Source organism: Nannobrachium achirus, assembly GCF_963921795.1.
Source record: "Nannobrachium achirus genome assembly, chromosome: 19".
Taxonomy (NCBI): domain Eukaryota; kingdom Metazoa; phylum Chordata; class Actinopteri; order Myctophiformes; family Myctophidae; genus Nannobrachium; species Nannobrachium achirus.
The window spans coordinates 18022035-18039471 of record NC_137826.1 but is presented as its reverse complement, the minus strand read 5'-3'; the positions used below and the strand labels follow the sequence as shown (position 1 = coordinate 18039471).

The 17437-nt window shown below is 41.8% G+C and overlaps 1 protein-coding gene across 1 annotated transcript in view; it reads right to left on the bottom strand.

The window, feature by feature from the left end:
* LOC308304653 (FRAS1-related extracellular matrix protein 2-like) overlaps positions 1 to 17437 on the bottom strand; it is a gene marked incomplete at its 3' end in the record, with an annotated part of 158146 nt that overhangs the window by 26101 nt on the left and 114608 nt on the right. Inside the window, exons 12-13 of the mRNA XM_080749277.1 lie at positions 9525 to 9655; positions 7508 to 7666 (exon numbers count right to left, since the gene is read on the bottom strand). Of these exons, the coding sequence (XP_080605403.1) occupies positions 7508 to 7666; positions 9525 to 9655 (290 nt within the window). The remainder of the gene's footprint in view (positions 1 to 7507; positions 7667 to 9524; positions 9656 to 17437) is intronic.

Below are 17437 nucleotides of genomic sequence, written 5' to 3'. Positions count from 1 at the left end.
TGGTGAAGTCGTCCTTTAACGCTGTTTTATTTCCTTGTTTACGTCCTGTTAACATCGAGTGTAATACCGGCTTTCACATGCGACAGAATCCCACACAGACGTGATTGAAACATAGCGGGGCAGATAAATGCATTTTTGCACTAAAATACTTCAGAAGTGGAAAGAAACCTAAAACTTTTCACAAGTACTCCTTAGGGGTTGTTCCTATGATAAAACACATTAGACACTGAAAAATCAAAATGGCTGCCATGTTTCCAAGATGGCTGCCTCTGAACAGTACCCCAGCCAGTTAATGTCCGATTTTCATAATATTAGAGTTGTTTTGTAGGTTTTAAAACATCCTGAGTTCATTTATTACACTTTTAAAGCAGCCAGAATAACCTTTCTGACTTTTGGTTGGGGTCTTTCCTCACCTGGGACCCCCCAAACAGACCCCTGAGCCTATTTCAGTAATCGCATTGCTCCTGCTCCAGAGCAATGTTAAATTAGATCATAACTGAAGCATTAAATTTGTTGTAACTGGGCTCTGAAAGCAAAAATGAGTAGTAGCAAATACCCAGGGGTCTTCCACAGGGGGTCCGGGACCCCTAGGGGGTCCTCAGAGTTACTACAGGGGGCCTGCCGTATCTTGATGGGGAAGTTCTTTTCTTTTTTTAACTGTTTTTATTAGTATTCTCAGTATTATTTATTACATTTTTGTGTGTTAGACAGGTTCACAGGTGTTACTGCAGGGATTGCAAGAATTAAGGTATTGCAACTTCTCACTTTGGGCGCGCAGTCTAACATGTCCATTTATTGCACTGCACTCACACTGACAACACAACACACACACACCTCTTTGTTGTTGTAAAGAAATTCACTACTATACATGTTCTCCCTAATAGTGTTGACAGTTTCCACTATAGCATTTGCAGGGAGGAGAGTGCAAGGCAGGTTATTGTTTGAGCAGCTGCACCGTCCCTTGTAACCTGCTTTGCAGCCACATTTGATGAGCTCAAGTACTGCCTTTGCAGCAGGGAGGGCAAGAAACCTGACTGGACATACCCTCTGCATCTATTTTTTTCAATTGATGGAAGCTCAGGGCAATTTGTCAGGTATGACAAAGTAGGCATCATAATAGGATACCTTCATCAAGGGACATGATTTTGAGGAAGTGCAAACACATGAAGAGGCTGATACCCCGATTCCTTATCAAGTCCTTGCCTCCGGTACAAAAAAAGGAAATTTATATATTTGAGTGAGTTCAAGTTATTGGATGTTACAAATGTCAAGGGTTCCTTTGCGTACATAGTTTTTCAGGTGCTGACTGGGGAAGAACATTTGTTGGAATCACCAAAAAGATTGCAACATTGCAGTCGGAACATTTTGCATGCCATGTTTACAGTTCAAAAGGTCCAACAACCCTGGGATAACTCAGATGGGAACTATTTCTGTCAAAGAACTTGGAGGGTGAGATGCTACCTCCAACTCGTGCTGCACTGCTACCACATTACCTCCGCGCCAACTCTGTGCAGGATAAATCATACCTGACCATACCATACCCTGTGCTTCCACCAATCGAAGAAAATAGATGGAATTCAGAGAGTGTAGGGTATATTCCAGTCAGGTTTCTTGCTCTCCCTGCTCCAAAGGCAGTACTTGAGCTCATCAAATGTGTCTGCAAAGCAGGTTGTAAGGGACGGTGCAGCTGCTCAAATAACCTGCCTTTCACTCTATGCTATGGTGGAGACTGTGTCAACACTATTAGGTTGGACATTGAAGATGATGATGATGAAGACGAATATATCCTGCATGTCTGAAATTACTGTATTGTAGTGAATCTCTTTGGGCGTAATTGACCATGGGCTCTAATAAGGTGAGGGTTTTGGGGTGACAATAACAAAGAGGTGTGTGTGTGTGTGTGTGTGTGTGTGTGTGTGTGTGTGTGTGTGTGTGTGTGTGTGTGTGTGTGTTTGGTCAGTGTGAGTGCAGTGCAATAAATGGAAATAATGTTCTGCACCCAAAGTGAAAAGTTGCAATACCTTCATTATTGCAATCCCTGCAGTAACAGCTGTCAACCATAACTGTTTAACACAAAAAAACATTATAAATAATACTGAGAATAGTAATAAACCATCAAAGTACAATACATAAAACCAGGATACATAAAAACATTCGAAGTTTCAAAAAGAAATTCAGATTTGGCAGGCCCCCTGTAGTAGATCTGAGGATCCCCCCCAGGGGTCCCGGACCCCCCGTGGAAGACCTCTGTTATTTGCTACCAGTCATTTTTTTATTTCAGAGCATATTTCAGATCTAATTTAACATTGTTCTGGAGCAGGAGCAGAGCGATTACTGAAATAGGCTCAGGGGTCTGTCCAGGTGGTCCCAGGTGAGGAAAGACCCCAACCAAAAGTCAGAAAGGTTATTCTGGCTGCTTTAAAAGTGTAATAAATGAACTCTGGATGTTTTAAAACCTACAAAACAACTTTAATATTATGAAAATTCGATATTAACTGGCTGGCGTCCTTTAAAACATATCCGAAAAGGCGGCCATCTTTAAAACTGGCGGCCATTTTGAAAATTAAGTGTCTAATGTGATTTTTCTAAAGAATGACCCAAGAGGTACACTCTGTAAAATTTTGGTGCTTCTTTCCAGAACTGAAGTATTGTTCTCCTTAACTGCCCCGCTAACACAGGTTGAAACACATTTGAAGAAATATGTATTAATACAGTGCACACAGGTTCTGAATGGCTTCAGGGTCAGCACGGGTCAGCACTTTCTATGTTTTTGGAGCTGTGTGAAGCACAGGCTCCCTATACGTGGCTGTGTGGGTCTGTGTGTGTGTGTGTGTGTGTGTGTGTCTGTGTGTGTGTCTGTGTGTATGTAGCCTGAACTTCCTAAACTTCGGCACGCCACTAGTCCCACAGTTTTGCCACCACACACTCGCGCCATATGTCAAATCGACCGGCTTACTCGGGAATCGTGGGCTATTACTTTTCTAAGAGAAAGGTTCTATAGTTTAATTGATATTAATTTATTAGTGAATTAATTTTCCCCATTGACTTATAATGGGAATTGCAAAAACTCACATTCAATTATTTGTCTCTCGCAAACCATAGGGGCTAGAGTTTCAAGACTTGGAGAGGAGGTTCATAATGATTTCAAGGATTAAATAAAAAATAATTGTGTCATTTGGCCGCATGGTGGCGCCATAACACCCCACTTTACGTTTTGGCCTGTAACTCTTGAACCGTAGGTCGGAAAATTAAAAATATTTTTTCCCTGGATTCCTTGGGTCATGACGCATCTCCCCATATAGGCCACGCCCATTTGCGCCATGATAGATTTTCCGCCATCTTGAATTTTCTCCAAAACACACTTTTTGCTCCTTTTCCTACATATTTTCTTCAAATGTCACAAAAATCGGTACACATGATCCACACACACACACACACACACACACACACACACACACACACACACACACACACACACACAGCTCCACTTCACACGGGTGTGATTTTTTTGTACAGAGAAGTACAGGCTTTGCTCATGAGTTCCAGTGACTGTAGGGAGGAATAGACCAAGACTATCATAGCAACGAAAGCAAAAGTCAGACTCGATAAAATACATATATTATAGATCCAAAAGCAGACCTCCATTTGAAAGGATTTTTGACTGCTGACCAGAAATCACAGTTCTGTCTCTCTGTATAATCAAAAAGATAAAAAAATAATACATTAATAATAACAATAAAGTGTTTTGGATTTCTGTTGCCATCCTCTTTCTATTCTATTGTTCTATTGTTCTATTGTGTTCTCTTCTTCTGTGCCAATATATTTGTGTGCAGGTGTGGGATGGGATGGCTAATTTAAGCCTGTCACACCTGGCCTGTCTGAGCAGGGTGGGACTAGTGACTAGTGACTACACACACACACACACACACACACACACACACACACACACACACACACACACACACACACACACACACACACACACACACACACACACACACTGATCGATGCACGCACACCGATAAATCACACTCCCCACACACACACTCAAGAGAGAGCCTCTCTGTCAGGACAGCTTCTACTGTACATCTGCTCTGGCTTGTACCCAGGGGCGTCACACTGGGGGGGAAAGTGGGACTGAGTTAGCAGGGCCCAAGGTGGAGGGGCCTCAATTATTATTATACTTTAGCTATTGAAAAATAGCAGATATACAAGCTCACAGCGCGGCACCGAGTGCCGCCCTGCAAGCTTGTAGATCTGCTATTTTTGAAAAGATGTGAAAATGTGTGCAAATCTTTGAATATTATGTATTTTTTAAGCGAAAAACAAACCTAAAGCTTTGCTTCTGGGGGGGTCCATAGAACTAAATATTTTGAGATGGGGGTCCGTGGCCAAATACATATCCTTTTGGGGGGTCCTTCACGTGAAAAAGTTTGAGCACCACTGACATAGAAACATATTTTTTTTTTTTTTTTTAAACCTTAGAAGGATTTAGAAGACATTTATAGAATCGTGTCAAAAATATTCAAAGACCTGCACAAATTTTCACCATTTTTCAAAAATAGCAGATCTACAAGCTCGCAGCACGGCACTCGGTGCCGCGCTGTGAGCTTGTATATCTGCTATTTTTCAATGGTTAAAGCACAAAATGATGCATAATAATGCGTTCCCATTCATGGGGGGCCCACAGTGAATCCTTGTACCCAGGGCCCAGAATTTGGTGTGACACCCCTGCTTGTACCGTCTAATACCAGTCTCTAGTCTACAATAAAGTGTGTTGCTACTGGTGTCCCTGACGGTGGGAGGAACAGAACACCAGCCACAGAGGTGGCTGGTAGCAGTGGCTCGGGAACAGGGACACAGGTGTAGTCGTAGCCTACTGTAGATCATGGGTCTTCAACAGGGGGTCCGGGGTCCTCAGAGTTACTACAGGGGGTCCTCCAAATCTTTGAGCGATAGAAAGTTTTTTTTTTTGGTTAAACTAATTAAAACAGGGTTAGGGTTAGGGTTGTTTTGCAATGTAACTACTGTACTTTTTTAATATCACGTAGATGTTTTTCTTTTGGTACTTTAAATAGCAATAATGAGGCTATGAAAAATCTTGTTTTTATAATGGAAGTGAATGGACAAAAAAGTCTTCCCTGTCTTTTTTGTCCCACCTAGTAACAGAGCGACATGGGGTGGGACTTGACAAAGGGTGAATTGGTTTGACTCAGGCCAAGTGTGACTTCCTAAATCAGACCGATTTAAGCATGGTCAAAAACGTTAACTCTAAGTACATTTCTTTGGGAGCTTTAACCCAATGGATATTCAATACTCTACAACAGTATGACGTTTCTATTGTGATATTGTATAGCGTAAAGTTAGCATTGTGATTGGCGTGATAAGCTGAGGGGAGACGGTTCAGGGAGGGGAGACAAGGGCAGCGCCGGCTCCATGTGATCCAAGCGCTGCGGGTGTTAATCAATAAACTATCTGTATTTGATTCCCTCAATCATCCAGCGTCTCTCCATTAGATTGGATTCCATTAGATTGGATTAGGCTGGAGAGACGCCTGCAGGATGCTGGGGGGAATGAAGGTACTGAAGCAGCATGGCATCCAACACATCACAACCTGAAAACAAACCCTCACTCACATATCGTCACTGTCGGGCAGAAACCTCGCATCTCCAAGTTTCAAATTTGTATGTTTTTTCGTAAAGCAAAGCCCTGCTTCATCATGGAAGGCCGTCGCACAAAGTATTGAAAACAGCAGATCTACAACGCCTCGCGGTGTGAGGCGTTGTGTGCTTGTAGATCGGCTGTTTTCACTAGTTTGAATCATTTTTAAATGATAAATGCAAAACGAACGGTTTTGGACATGCAAGGTTTTCACCCGACAACGACGATATTTTACTAAAGTAAAAGTATCAATACTGCAATATAGAAATAAAAGTAGATAGCAGTAAAGGTCCGGATAGAAGTAAAAGTCCGCAATTCTAAATGTACTTGAGTAAAAGTGTCAAAGTGTCGGCATCAAAATGACAAAAAGTAACAAAAGTAAAAGTACAAAATGTTTGAAAATAGCCATGGTATAGAATAGGGCTAAAGTGGTTTATGTATGTTTCATAATATTATAATTTATATCTGTAAAATAACTAGTAAAGTTAAGGTTTTCAAATAAACACAGAGGAGTAAAAGCACAATATTTAGATCCGGGATGTAGTGGAGTAGAGGTAGAGGTTCATGTCAAGGACCCCCAAAATTACATGTATTTGAACACGGACCCCCATCTCAAAATATGTTTTCCAGGGACCACCCAGAAGCAAATATTTGAGTAACAAATGTTCGCTTTCAAGCTTGTATATCTGCTATTTTTCAAAAGCTAAATAATAAAATAATTCCAGGCCTAAATGGGTTATAGAGAAAGCACTAAAAAGTGTGGAGAGTTTTCCTGGTGTTCTCTCTCTACCTCTGTTCTCTCTCTTCTCACTGAATACTGCATGGAATTCAAATGAGAAGAATTTCACCCCTGCTTTACACCTGTGAAACAAACTGTGAGGTGACAATTAAAACTGATACCGACTCTGACTCAAATTATGTATTTTCGCTAAATCGGCACTAATTAACTTTTCTCCTATGAATAAAATGTAATTTTGAGTTATGTTAATACAATATAACTTGTACAATTTGGGGTGGTCGTATTCTGCTCTTCTATTGAGACATTTAGGCTGTGTCAAAGGCCATGTCTCTCACCTAGTCAAGATTGAATTCATTCCCTGAGCAAGTAAAAATATATACAGATATACAAGCTCATAGCGGCGACACTCAGTGCCGCGCTATGAGCTTGTATATCTGCTATTTTTGAATAGCCAAAGTATAAAATAATGGTTGAAGAGGTTAAAATGCAAAATGCTTACCATGGCTACAGGGGAAAGAAATAAAATGTACTTTGTACTTTTTTTTTATCCCAAGATTTTGAAACCCATTTTTCACCTCCTGTCAATTATCTACCGGTAATGTAATCCTGGGCGCTTCACTCCCTCTGCCAACCTGGGGAGAGCAACGGACTGACCTCATGCTTCCTTCTATGCATGAGGAGTCCAAGTTGCTTCTTTTCACCTGACAGGGGGGAGTTTCCCTGGTTGCACATATAGCGTGTGGAAGGAACACGTTATTCCAACCAGTTCCTTTCCTTTCCATCAGGTGCCCGGCTGGCCAGGGGGAGGCAGTATAGAGACCAGGGTTACTACATGTTTTTTGTGAGGGTATACCTTCCCTAGGACACACAGGGAGAACATGCAAACTCCACACAGAAATGCCCTTTTGCCAACCCCACCTAAGGTATGGGCACTGATGACGCGGAGGAGGGAACACGTACATCTTAAAATAAATTCTAAATTAGGTAAGGTATGACAACATGACTCGTACCTTGCACGCACGCACACCAGTCATGTTGCCATACCTTAGCTTTTGCTGAACTGACGCCACTGGTTAAAATAAAGAGAGGATTTGGGGGGGGACTCACGGTGACACAGATGACGGGGTACCCGGCCGGGGGGTGCAGGTTGTCGGGGGTGCGGGCCACGTCGTCGTAGTGCAGCAGAGACACCACGTGAGGCGGCGAGGGGAAGGTGACGTCCGCCATGCTGTTGGTCTCCTCGATGTACACGATGGCCTTGGTCACCTGAACCACAGCACAGGACAGGACAGTGTTCAGGAGGACGGCTTGGAACGTTTGGTAGGACTGTATATCAAAACCCTCACAGTGTTTCCCAGACTTTTACATTTCAAGGTTTCCCCTTAACGGACTACTCCTCCCTAAATCACTTCTAGGCTCATTTTCCTACTTAAATTGATCCAAAAAGACTATCCATGGGGTCTATTAGGCAGAAATGCACCTGTTGTCCAGTTTCCCCAGGAGAGCCCAGCATCAGCATAGCCTATAAATCGCTTTTACACTATTTGTTGTGGTCAAAGGTGATTTTATTTTTTTGTGGTGGCTTGTGTGGGACCACCAAGGCATGGATGTGTTTGTAATGACAACTAGTAACACATTCATGAAAAAGAAAACTTTTGAACACAACAAATAGTGTAAAAGCGATAGGCTTATAGGCTCCACTCTATGAGAGTAACAGGTGCATTTCTGCCTAATAGACAGTCTTTTTGGATCAATAAAATATAAGTAGGAAAATGAGCCTAGAAGTTGTCCTTGAACTCTGACAGCATACAAACGGAACCAAATGAACCCGTTAGGGTTCATTTGGTTCCGCTTGTATACAGTCAGAGTTACAGACTTGTATGGGTCAATTTAGACCCCCATAAAGGAACCCACAGAGTCCCTGGAATCCACTTTGAGAACCACTGTGGTACAAAGGAGGCTCTTTGTGTCTCCTACCGGATACATGGGGGTCTTTATTCTTATCATCACATTCTTGGCTTAGGATTGCAACAAAAACAAAATAATATCCATGAATTCTGCTTCATGGGGTTTGTAATTGAATAAATCAGTAGTTCCCACACTTTCAAGGTTTATCTATAAAATGTTAGGCAAAGAAGAAGTCGCCAGCACACAAAGAAATCCTTTTCACATGATTTATTTACCTCTCTGGATAGAGAACAGTGATTTGTTTTTGAACGCTGAGGAAGACCGACCAGGTCGAAACACGTACTGTATGTTGTTCTCTGTCCATAGAGGTAAATAAATCATGTGAAAAGGATTTCCTTGTGTGCTGGCGACTTGCCTCATGTTATTATTGAGCTGTGCACCAAAAATACTTTATTTAATTTGGAGTGTTGCCAGCTTTCTGCTCTGTTGCTGTTGTTGTTTCTTTTCTAAAATGTTGAAATCTTCGTGACGCGATACACACGCTTGTATATTTGCTAGTTTTGAATAGCCGATGCAAAACTCTAAAATGTATAAGCACATTTATAATGCATTATAATGTGCTTATAAGGCTTCATAACACAAAAAGTCATCTTAAAATATGAGTTAATATTTTTATGATGTCATTGTGGGAATGCACAATTATAAGCCAATCAAATTAGTTGACTGTACTTAGACTACTTACTGTACTGGTCAGCTGTTGTTGGGGGGGCGAGGGGCAGATTACACTGTGACATGAGTTTCAGACTATTTCAGACCGTTTTCAGAGAGACCACGTGACCTACTGTATCATACTATTATAATTTCGGGGCGTGTCAGCGGGCCTTTAAGTTAGTCAGTTATAAAAATATACAAAAATACAAAGCTACACTGCATATTTGTATCTTATCTGAAGTTGAAACCAGCTCAACCTACCGGTACTTGTAGCTTTGTAGCTGTTGTAGTTTGTGTAGCAACAAATGTTGGCTATATCTTTGTATCTTCATCTCGCTGGCTTACATGGAAAAAGAAAGCCAGGCTGTAGCTTTGTATCTGCCAGTGTGAACTCACCATCACCGCACAAATAACCAACACAAGAGTGGTTCTGTGTGCTTGAACAGCTTGTGTGCGTGACAGTGCGCTTCCACAGGGTGGCGCTGTACTGTGTGTGTTCTCTGACCTGTGTTTCGGCCACCATGTTCTCGTCAGGTTTCAGGTGAACAGTGAAGGCCTCCCTCATCTCTCTGACGCCATCGTACAGGACATCCACCTCCACCACATGCTCTCTGTCGCCCTGCTTGAACACAACATCTAAATGCACACACGCACGCACGCACGCACGCACGCACGCACGCACGCACGCACGCACGCACGCACGCACGCACGCACACACACACACACACACACACACACACACACACACACACACACACACACACACACACACACACACACACACACACACACACACCAGTGTTGTAAAAAGTACTCACATTTTATACTTCAGTAAAAGTATCAATACAGCAATGCAGAAATACTCTGTTACAAGTAAAAGTCCAGAATTCAAAATGCACTTGAGTAAAAGTATGAAAGTATTGGTATCAAAATGTACTTAAAGGGGAAGACCACCCATTTTCAATATTGAAATATGTCATTAATATACCTTAGAGGAGTTGTGTGGAAATAGAAAAATAGTTCCCCCTCTTCTGTATTACCTAGAACTGGAGGATTGATTTTGGGTTTTGTATTGTAAAGTACAATGTGTGATGTCATCAAGTTGTACTTTACAATACAAACCCCAAAATCAATCCTCCAGTTCTAGGCAACACAGAAGGGGGGGAACTTTTTTCTATTTCCACACAACTCCTCTAAGGTATATTAATGACATAGTTCAATATTGAAAATGGGTGGTCTTCCCCTTTAAAGTACCAAAAGTAAAAGTACAAAATGTTTGAAAATATCAGATCTACAAGCTCACAACGCGTCACAGTGAGCTTGTACTGTAGATCGGCTATTTTCAAATAGCCTAGGAATAAAATAGGGATAAAGTGGATTAATGTATGTTTTATAATATCATAATTTATATCTGCAAGTAACTAGTAACTAGTTTTCAAATAATTATAGTGGAGTAAAAGTACAATATTTGGATCCAAGATGTAGTGGAGTAGAAGTAAAGGTACTGAAAACTGGAAATACTCGAATAAAGTAAAAATACCTCAAACACACACACACACACACACACACACACACACACACACACACACACACACACACACACACACACACACACACACACACACAAGCGCGCGCGCGCGCACACGCATCAGCAAAAAAAAAGTAATATACACTCTCTTGTATTGATTTATATAAAAGCATATACTGTAAAATATAATAATCTTTCAGACAGCCAACTGTGTTTCCAGGATCATGCATTATGCATTCATACTTCTGATTGCTCAGGGACTTTGTCTTTAATTGTGTGGAGTATATGTGGAGAGAGAGAGAGAGGCGCAGTGAGGGGGAAAGAAATATTAATGACCTTTGCTGCGAGAGAAAAATATCTCTCCTTAACGATCTATGTGCTTTATGAAACTATAATCAAACCAAAAAACAAACATTTGGCATTCTGATGGCTTAGACCCAATTAGTGCACATAGTATTTTTGCGGTGAAATCCTTTGTGTTCATTGCACACAGAGGAGTGTTCAAATCAAACCAAGTAAGACCCTTAGGGGTCCTGGGGGGGGGACACGGAGGAGGACAGATCTCTGTGTCAGGAGAGCATGACCTCCCTCTCAATGTCAACACAACCAATTATGAGCTGATGGTGGACTACTGGAGTCCTTCATTGACTCCCACTTAAACACAGAATATATTTAAAGCAGGGGTCTTCAATGTTTTCAGACCAAGGACCTCTTAGTTGAGAGAGAGATGAAGCAGGGACCCCTACAAGCTTTTCATATTCCATATAGTTTTATTGTTTGACAGCATGATTATCAGTGTATTTTGGATTCATGTCAATTTGTGTTTTCAGATATTTAACCACTTGCACCGTCAATACTTAATAAACTTGACTTTCACTCTGTACTTGGTCTGCTCTTTTCCCCCTCTACACCAGGATGCTAGGGTTCAAGTGGTTAATATAAAAAAGGAGAAAAAAGGTTTCTATCACACAAAGATTTGGAGGACCCCCTGTAGTAACTCTCTGGTATTCCTAAACGTAGCCTCAGTAAGCCTGAGGTAATGCCTAAATGGTTAAACCAAACCTTATTCTTAACGTTAACCCCAGTAAAACTGTGCCAAAAAACCCGACCCTATTCCTAACCTTAACCTCAGTAAAACTATGCATAACCCTAAACTTATTTCTAACCTTATCCTGAGTAAAAGAAATACAATAACCGCCCCACCGAGCGGTCAGTGTGAGATCGGTGGAAATGAATGAGGGCGAGCATGTTTTAAAGGCGGGCATTACGGTTACCATTTCAAGATCACCACGTACAAGACCCAACACAACCATGCTCCCCTGCTCCCTCTCTGAACTCCTCCAACGCCACGCCAAAAGCGATAGGCTTACAGCAGGGATGTCAAACTAAAATACATACTGGGCCAACATAAAACAATTGGTACAAGTCCAGGGCCGGACTGGTTCAATGTTTATTTAAAACTTATTGAAATGATTGCACCTATTGAACCTGGACCTAACACAGCCAATATTATTATTAAACATTAATCATTTAATTAAGTAAAAGTGCAAGTGAAAACATTTTTTCAACAGGCAAACAGCAAAAAAAGTAAAATTCCTTTTCCTTCAAAAATCCAATATGACACTTAATAGCAAGATAAATGCAAAAATGAAACTGCATGCATTAAAAATGAAAAATGCATTATTAAAGCTCAGTTTGCTGCTTTATGATCCTCACCAATCACTGCTTTCATATAGTAAAATGAGAAAGTAAATCAAATCAGTTGTATTAATTTCTTATGGCTCTATCTGCAACTTTTACTGAGTCCATTCAACTGAGAAAAAAAAATAATGCAGGCATTACTGAAGCAACTGTACTTAAATGTACTTGGAGTTGTACTGGAGTTGCAAACTTAAATATCATCCCGCGGGCCAAAGATAATTCATTCACGGGCCTGATTTGGCCTCTGGGCCTTGAGTTTGACATGTATGGCTTATAGGCTCCACTCTAAGCAATGATGGCTGCTGGTTTATGCTGGCGAAACTGGACAACAGGGGCACTTCTGCCTAATAGACCCCATGGACAGTAATTTGGGGTAAATATAACCCCTAACCCTAGGAAAATATGTACCCATTTTAGGGCTAGATGTTAATTGGGCCGGAGTTGTCCTTTAAAACCACGCTCAAAACACATCTTTTCAGACTCGCATCAATGGTGCGAGTGCAGAGGGTCAATGATTTCAAAGTCCTCTGTCCACGCACGCACACACACACGCACGCACGCACGCACGCACGCACGCACGCACGCACGCACGCACGCACGCACGCACACGGCTGTCTGCCGAGCCAATCATCATCAAGGACACAACCTGTTCAGCCACAATCTGTTCTGGAGGTGACTCACCTCCTGCAGTAAAAGTGTCTTGTTTTATTTGGTTAGTCTGTTTGAAGTATGCAGATAACATGAGCTTATATGTTGCTGTTGTTGCTGTCGGGCAGAAACCTCTTATCTCCATATTCTAAAAAAATCTGTCATGTTTGTAGATAGATAGATAGATTTGTAGGAACCCTTGCCCTACGAGGTTAAGTGTTTAATCCATTTAGGCCTAGCATTATTTAATGCTTTAACTATTGAAAAATAGCAGATATACAAGCTCACAGCGCGCGCTGCGAGCTTGTAGATCTGCTATTTTTGAAAAGTCGTGAAAATGTGTGCAAATCTTTGAATATGTGTCTTTTTAAAGCGAATATTTGTAAAAAAAAAAAAAGTGGCTTCTGGGGGTCCCTGGAACTAAATATTTTACGAAATAGAAATATGTTACGAAATATTTGACAATATATTTTACAATTTTTTCATTTGAATCCTGAAAGGTAACAGTTTTGGACATAGAGAGGTTTTCACCCGTCAGAGACGTTACATTCTCCATGGGTTATTCAAAACCTACTGTAGCTGCAGGCCAGCAGAGCACTGGACCAGACACTTGATCAATTAATCTGTCTGATTTGTTTCATGCCGCAAAAACACACCAAATAAGGGTTCTGTTATTTAGCTCCCCTTGGGCTATACACACGCAAAGGTTTTTAAAGGACTTTGATCCTTTTTTAAAAACATCCAAAATGATTGTGAGTGCTGGCCTTTTTCCCCCCCTCAATGTTAGAATAATCTCAAACAAAAGTCGTGCCAGCTGGGCCCAGAGAACAGTATTGATCGCCCTGGAATCTGGATAATGAGCCAGGTTCCTATATCCCATCTCTGGCTATATTTGAAATGAGTTTCTTAGGAAAAGAAAAAAAGTCATACGGAATCATTCAGCCACAAGGTTGTGTGTGTGTGTGTGTGTGTGTGTGTGTGTGCGCCCGTGTGTGTGTGTGTGTGTGTGTGTGTGTGTGTGTGTGCGCGCGCGCGCGCGCGTGCGCGTGCATGCGTGTGTGTGTGTGTGTGTGCAGGGGCGTCACAAGGGGGGGAAAGTGGGACTGAGTTACTAAGGGACCAAGGTGGAGGGGGCCTTAATTATTTTATACTTAAAGGGGAAGACCACTAGGGATGTGAAAAAAAATCGGAAATCGACGCGTCGATCGACTCACGCTCACCGCGACTCAAAAAGTACGAGTCGAAAAGTCGAAAAATATATATATTTTTTTATTTTTCAAAAGTTTTTCCCCCAAAAAAGGTTTTAATCGTTCAAAAACGTTATAAGCGTTAATGTTTTCCATATGTGAGAGGACCGTGTGTGTGTGTGTGTGTGTGTGTGTGTGTGTGTGTGTCTGTGTCGGAGACGAGTGCATGCCGCCTGCATGTGTTGTGCATTCGCATGCATGCGGCGCTAGTCAGGTCCGCGGACTACTGGTTGAGAAACACTGCTGGACCGTGCTGATGTGCGCGTCATAGCAGTGCGCGCTGACTTGCCTGACTGTATCTCTATGGACTGGATGCTTTTGTTTACCTCCTGCCTCTGCATGCACGCTTGACACGAAAGCTCGCTTGTTAATGGCAGCGTCGCCGTTGTGTGCGATGATCACAAACCACACTACTCGTCGTTAACGTTAATGCGACACACCGGGGATATATGAGAGCGAGCGGTCAGCGCTCCCGCACGTTCCATGGACTTATTGTCACTCCGCTTCTAGTCTCTAGAGAACAGACTCCATGCTAACAAGGAAGAGCAATTATGTATTATCATTATTATTAGGGCTTTGATGCAAGTTCTGATGGGTGCAGCATACGTTGTGTTGTTTAAAGTAATGCGCCGTTGTGCTGCTCTCCTCTCAGCTGCTGCTTAGCGAAAAAAAAAAGTGAAAAAAGTCGATCGACGCGTCGATTTTCGGCCGCGACGCGTCGATTCGCCAATAATGCGTCGATTAACATCCCTAAAGACCACCCATTTTCAATATTGAACTATGTAATTAATATACCTTAGAGGAGTTGTGTGGAAATAAATAAAAAAATCACACCCGTGTGAACTGAGCGGTGGTTCTCCCCCCCCCCCCCCCCCCCCCATGTGTGTGTGTGTGTGTGTGTGTGTGTGTGTGTGTGTGTGTGTGTGTGTGTGTGTGTGTGTGTGGCCTGGACAACAGCGCCCCTCCCTTAACATGTGTGGCCAGAAAAGGTACTACACAGGCTTGAGGCTACATACAGACCCACCCACATACAAACTAACAAACTAACTAACTAACAAACAAACATACCTACACACACGGCCACGCTATGGAGACGGTGTGACCACCGCTCAAAGAGTTCCCCCTCTTCTGTGTTGCCTAGAACTGGAGGATTGATTTTGGGGTTTGTATTGTAAAGTACAATGTGTGATGTCATCAAGTTGTAATTTGCAATACAAACCCCAAAATCAATCCTCCAGTTCTAGGCAACACAGAACTCCTCTAAGGTATATTAATGACATAGTTCAATATTGAAAATGGGTGGTCTTCCCCTTTAAGCTATTAAAAAATAGCAGATATACAAGCTCACAGCGCGGCGCGAGCTTGTAGATCTGCTATTTTTGAAAAGTCGTGAAAATGTGTGCAAATCTTTTAATATATGTATATGTATATTATAAACTAAATATTTTGAGATGGGGGTCCGTGGCCAAATACATATCATGTTTGGGGTCCTTCACATGAAAAAGTTTGAGCACCACTGACATAGAAACATGGGTTTTTCAAAAAACCTTAGAAGGATTTGAAAGTTAAAGTTAAACCCCCTCCACCTATGAAGAACATTCATGGGGGGCCCGCAGTGAATCCTTGTACCCAGGGCCCAGAATTTGGTGCGACACCCCTGTGTGTATGTGTGCGTGTGTGTGTGTGTGTGTGTGTGTGTGTGTGTGCGCGTGCATGTGCGCGCACATGTGCGTGTTTCTCTTAATACTGCAGGTCTGCACTCGTGGGGGTTAAGTAATACAGCCATGCATGAGAGAGTGGCTGCGCCGAGAAAAATATTGTGGAAAGAAAGTGACAAACCACCAACAACGGCATATGATTTAAAACCACTGGGAAATATGTATTATGCGGGTAGCTGCAGGGGGCGGCCCCATCATTTCAACCCGAGCGCCGCGTACATTCATTTATATTTCACACCTTGATTGAGCTGAGGTGAATTCCGATCAGAGACAGCTGCTCGTTGAGTCGTCTCCCCACTGATAGAGCGTGGAGAATATTCCAACTCAATTAAAACCCATTTAGGCCTAGAATTATTGAATGCTTTAACCAGTGAAAAATAGCAGATATACAAGCTCACAGTGCTGCGAGCTTGTAGATCTGCTATTTTTGAAAAGTCGTGAAAATTTCAGTTAATCTTTGAATATATGTGTTTTTAAAGCGAACGTTTGGAACTAAAATTTTGCTTCTGAGGGCCGTCCCTGGAACTAAATGTTTTGAGATGGGGGTCCGTGGCCAAATTCATATCATTTTGGGGGTCCTTCACATGAAAACCACTGACATAGTAGTCTCTCAAGAACAGACTAACTGAGCCCCAGTTAAGTGAAGTGAAAAGGACCTTCTTTGACGATGGCTGGCCAGATTGCTGACATAGAAACATAGGTTTTAAAAAAAAAACCTTGGAAGGATTCAAAAGACACTTATAGAATCGGGTCAAAATCGGGTCAAAATTCTAATGTTCACGATTTTTCAAAAATAGCAGATCTACAAGCTCGCTGTGAGCTTATCTGCTATTTTTCAGTAGTTAAAGCATAAAATAATAATACACAGTATGTGTAGCCGTTCTGAATGGATTAAAAAACTACATGGAACCTCCCTCAGACTATTGCTTAAATTACCTTTCTCCTCTTCTGGGCTGAAATTAAAAATCAATGACCCACCCTGCACCTCCTCCTCCCCCTCGCTCTCTCCTCTCTTTACCATTTCCATAAATTGTGGACGTTCCTTTAAGGCAGGTCGTTTCAGTCGAAAACACTTTCTCAGACTCCCTAAGTTGATCCTACTTTGGGCTGCCAAATGCACACACAAGGAGACACAATAATAAGAGGGATGCCTTGCCCATGGGCTCTGAGGCTGGTTATCTCTTAAAAGACAACTTTGTTTTCATATTTTAGATAGTCATTAGAGAAAAGAAAAGATGAGTGTTAAAATGTTTTCATTTACTTCTTTCTATCATTTTAGTGATTTTAACGATTTTGATTTGCATCATTGCATGGCATGCGTACAGGTGGCTAAATATGTCTGTTTAAGCCCAAGATGCACCGCAATCTTTCATGGTCAGATGTGACTGGTGTAAATAGTAACAAAGAAATTGCCGGCTTATTGTGTCTAAAAAGACATTTAGCCACTTGTACGCATGCCCCCACCCACTGAAATCAAAATACTAAAATCTCTAAAACAATAGAAAGCAGTAAATGAAAACATTTTAACACTCATCTTTTCTTTTCTCTAATTACAATCTAAAATATGAACCCTTGT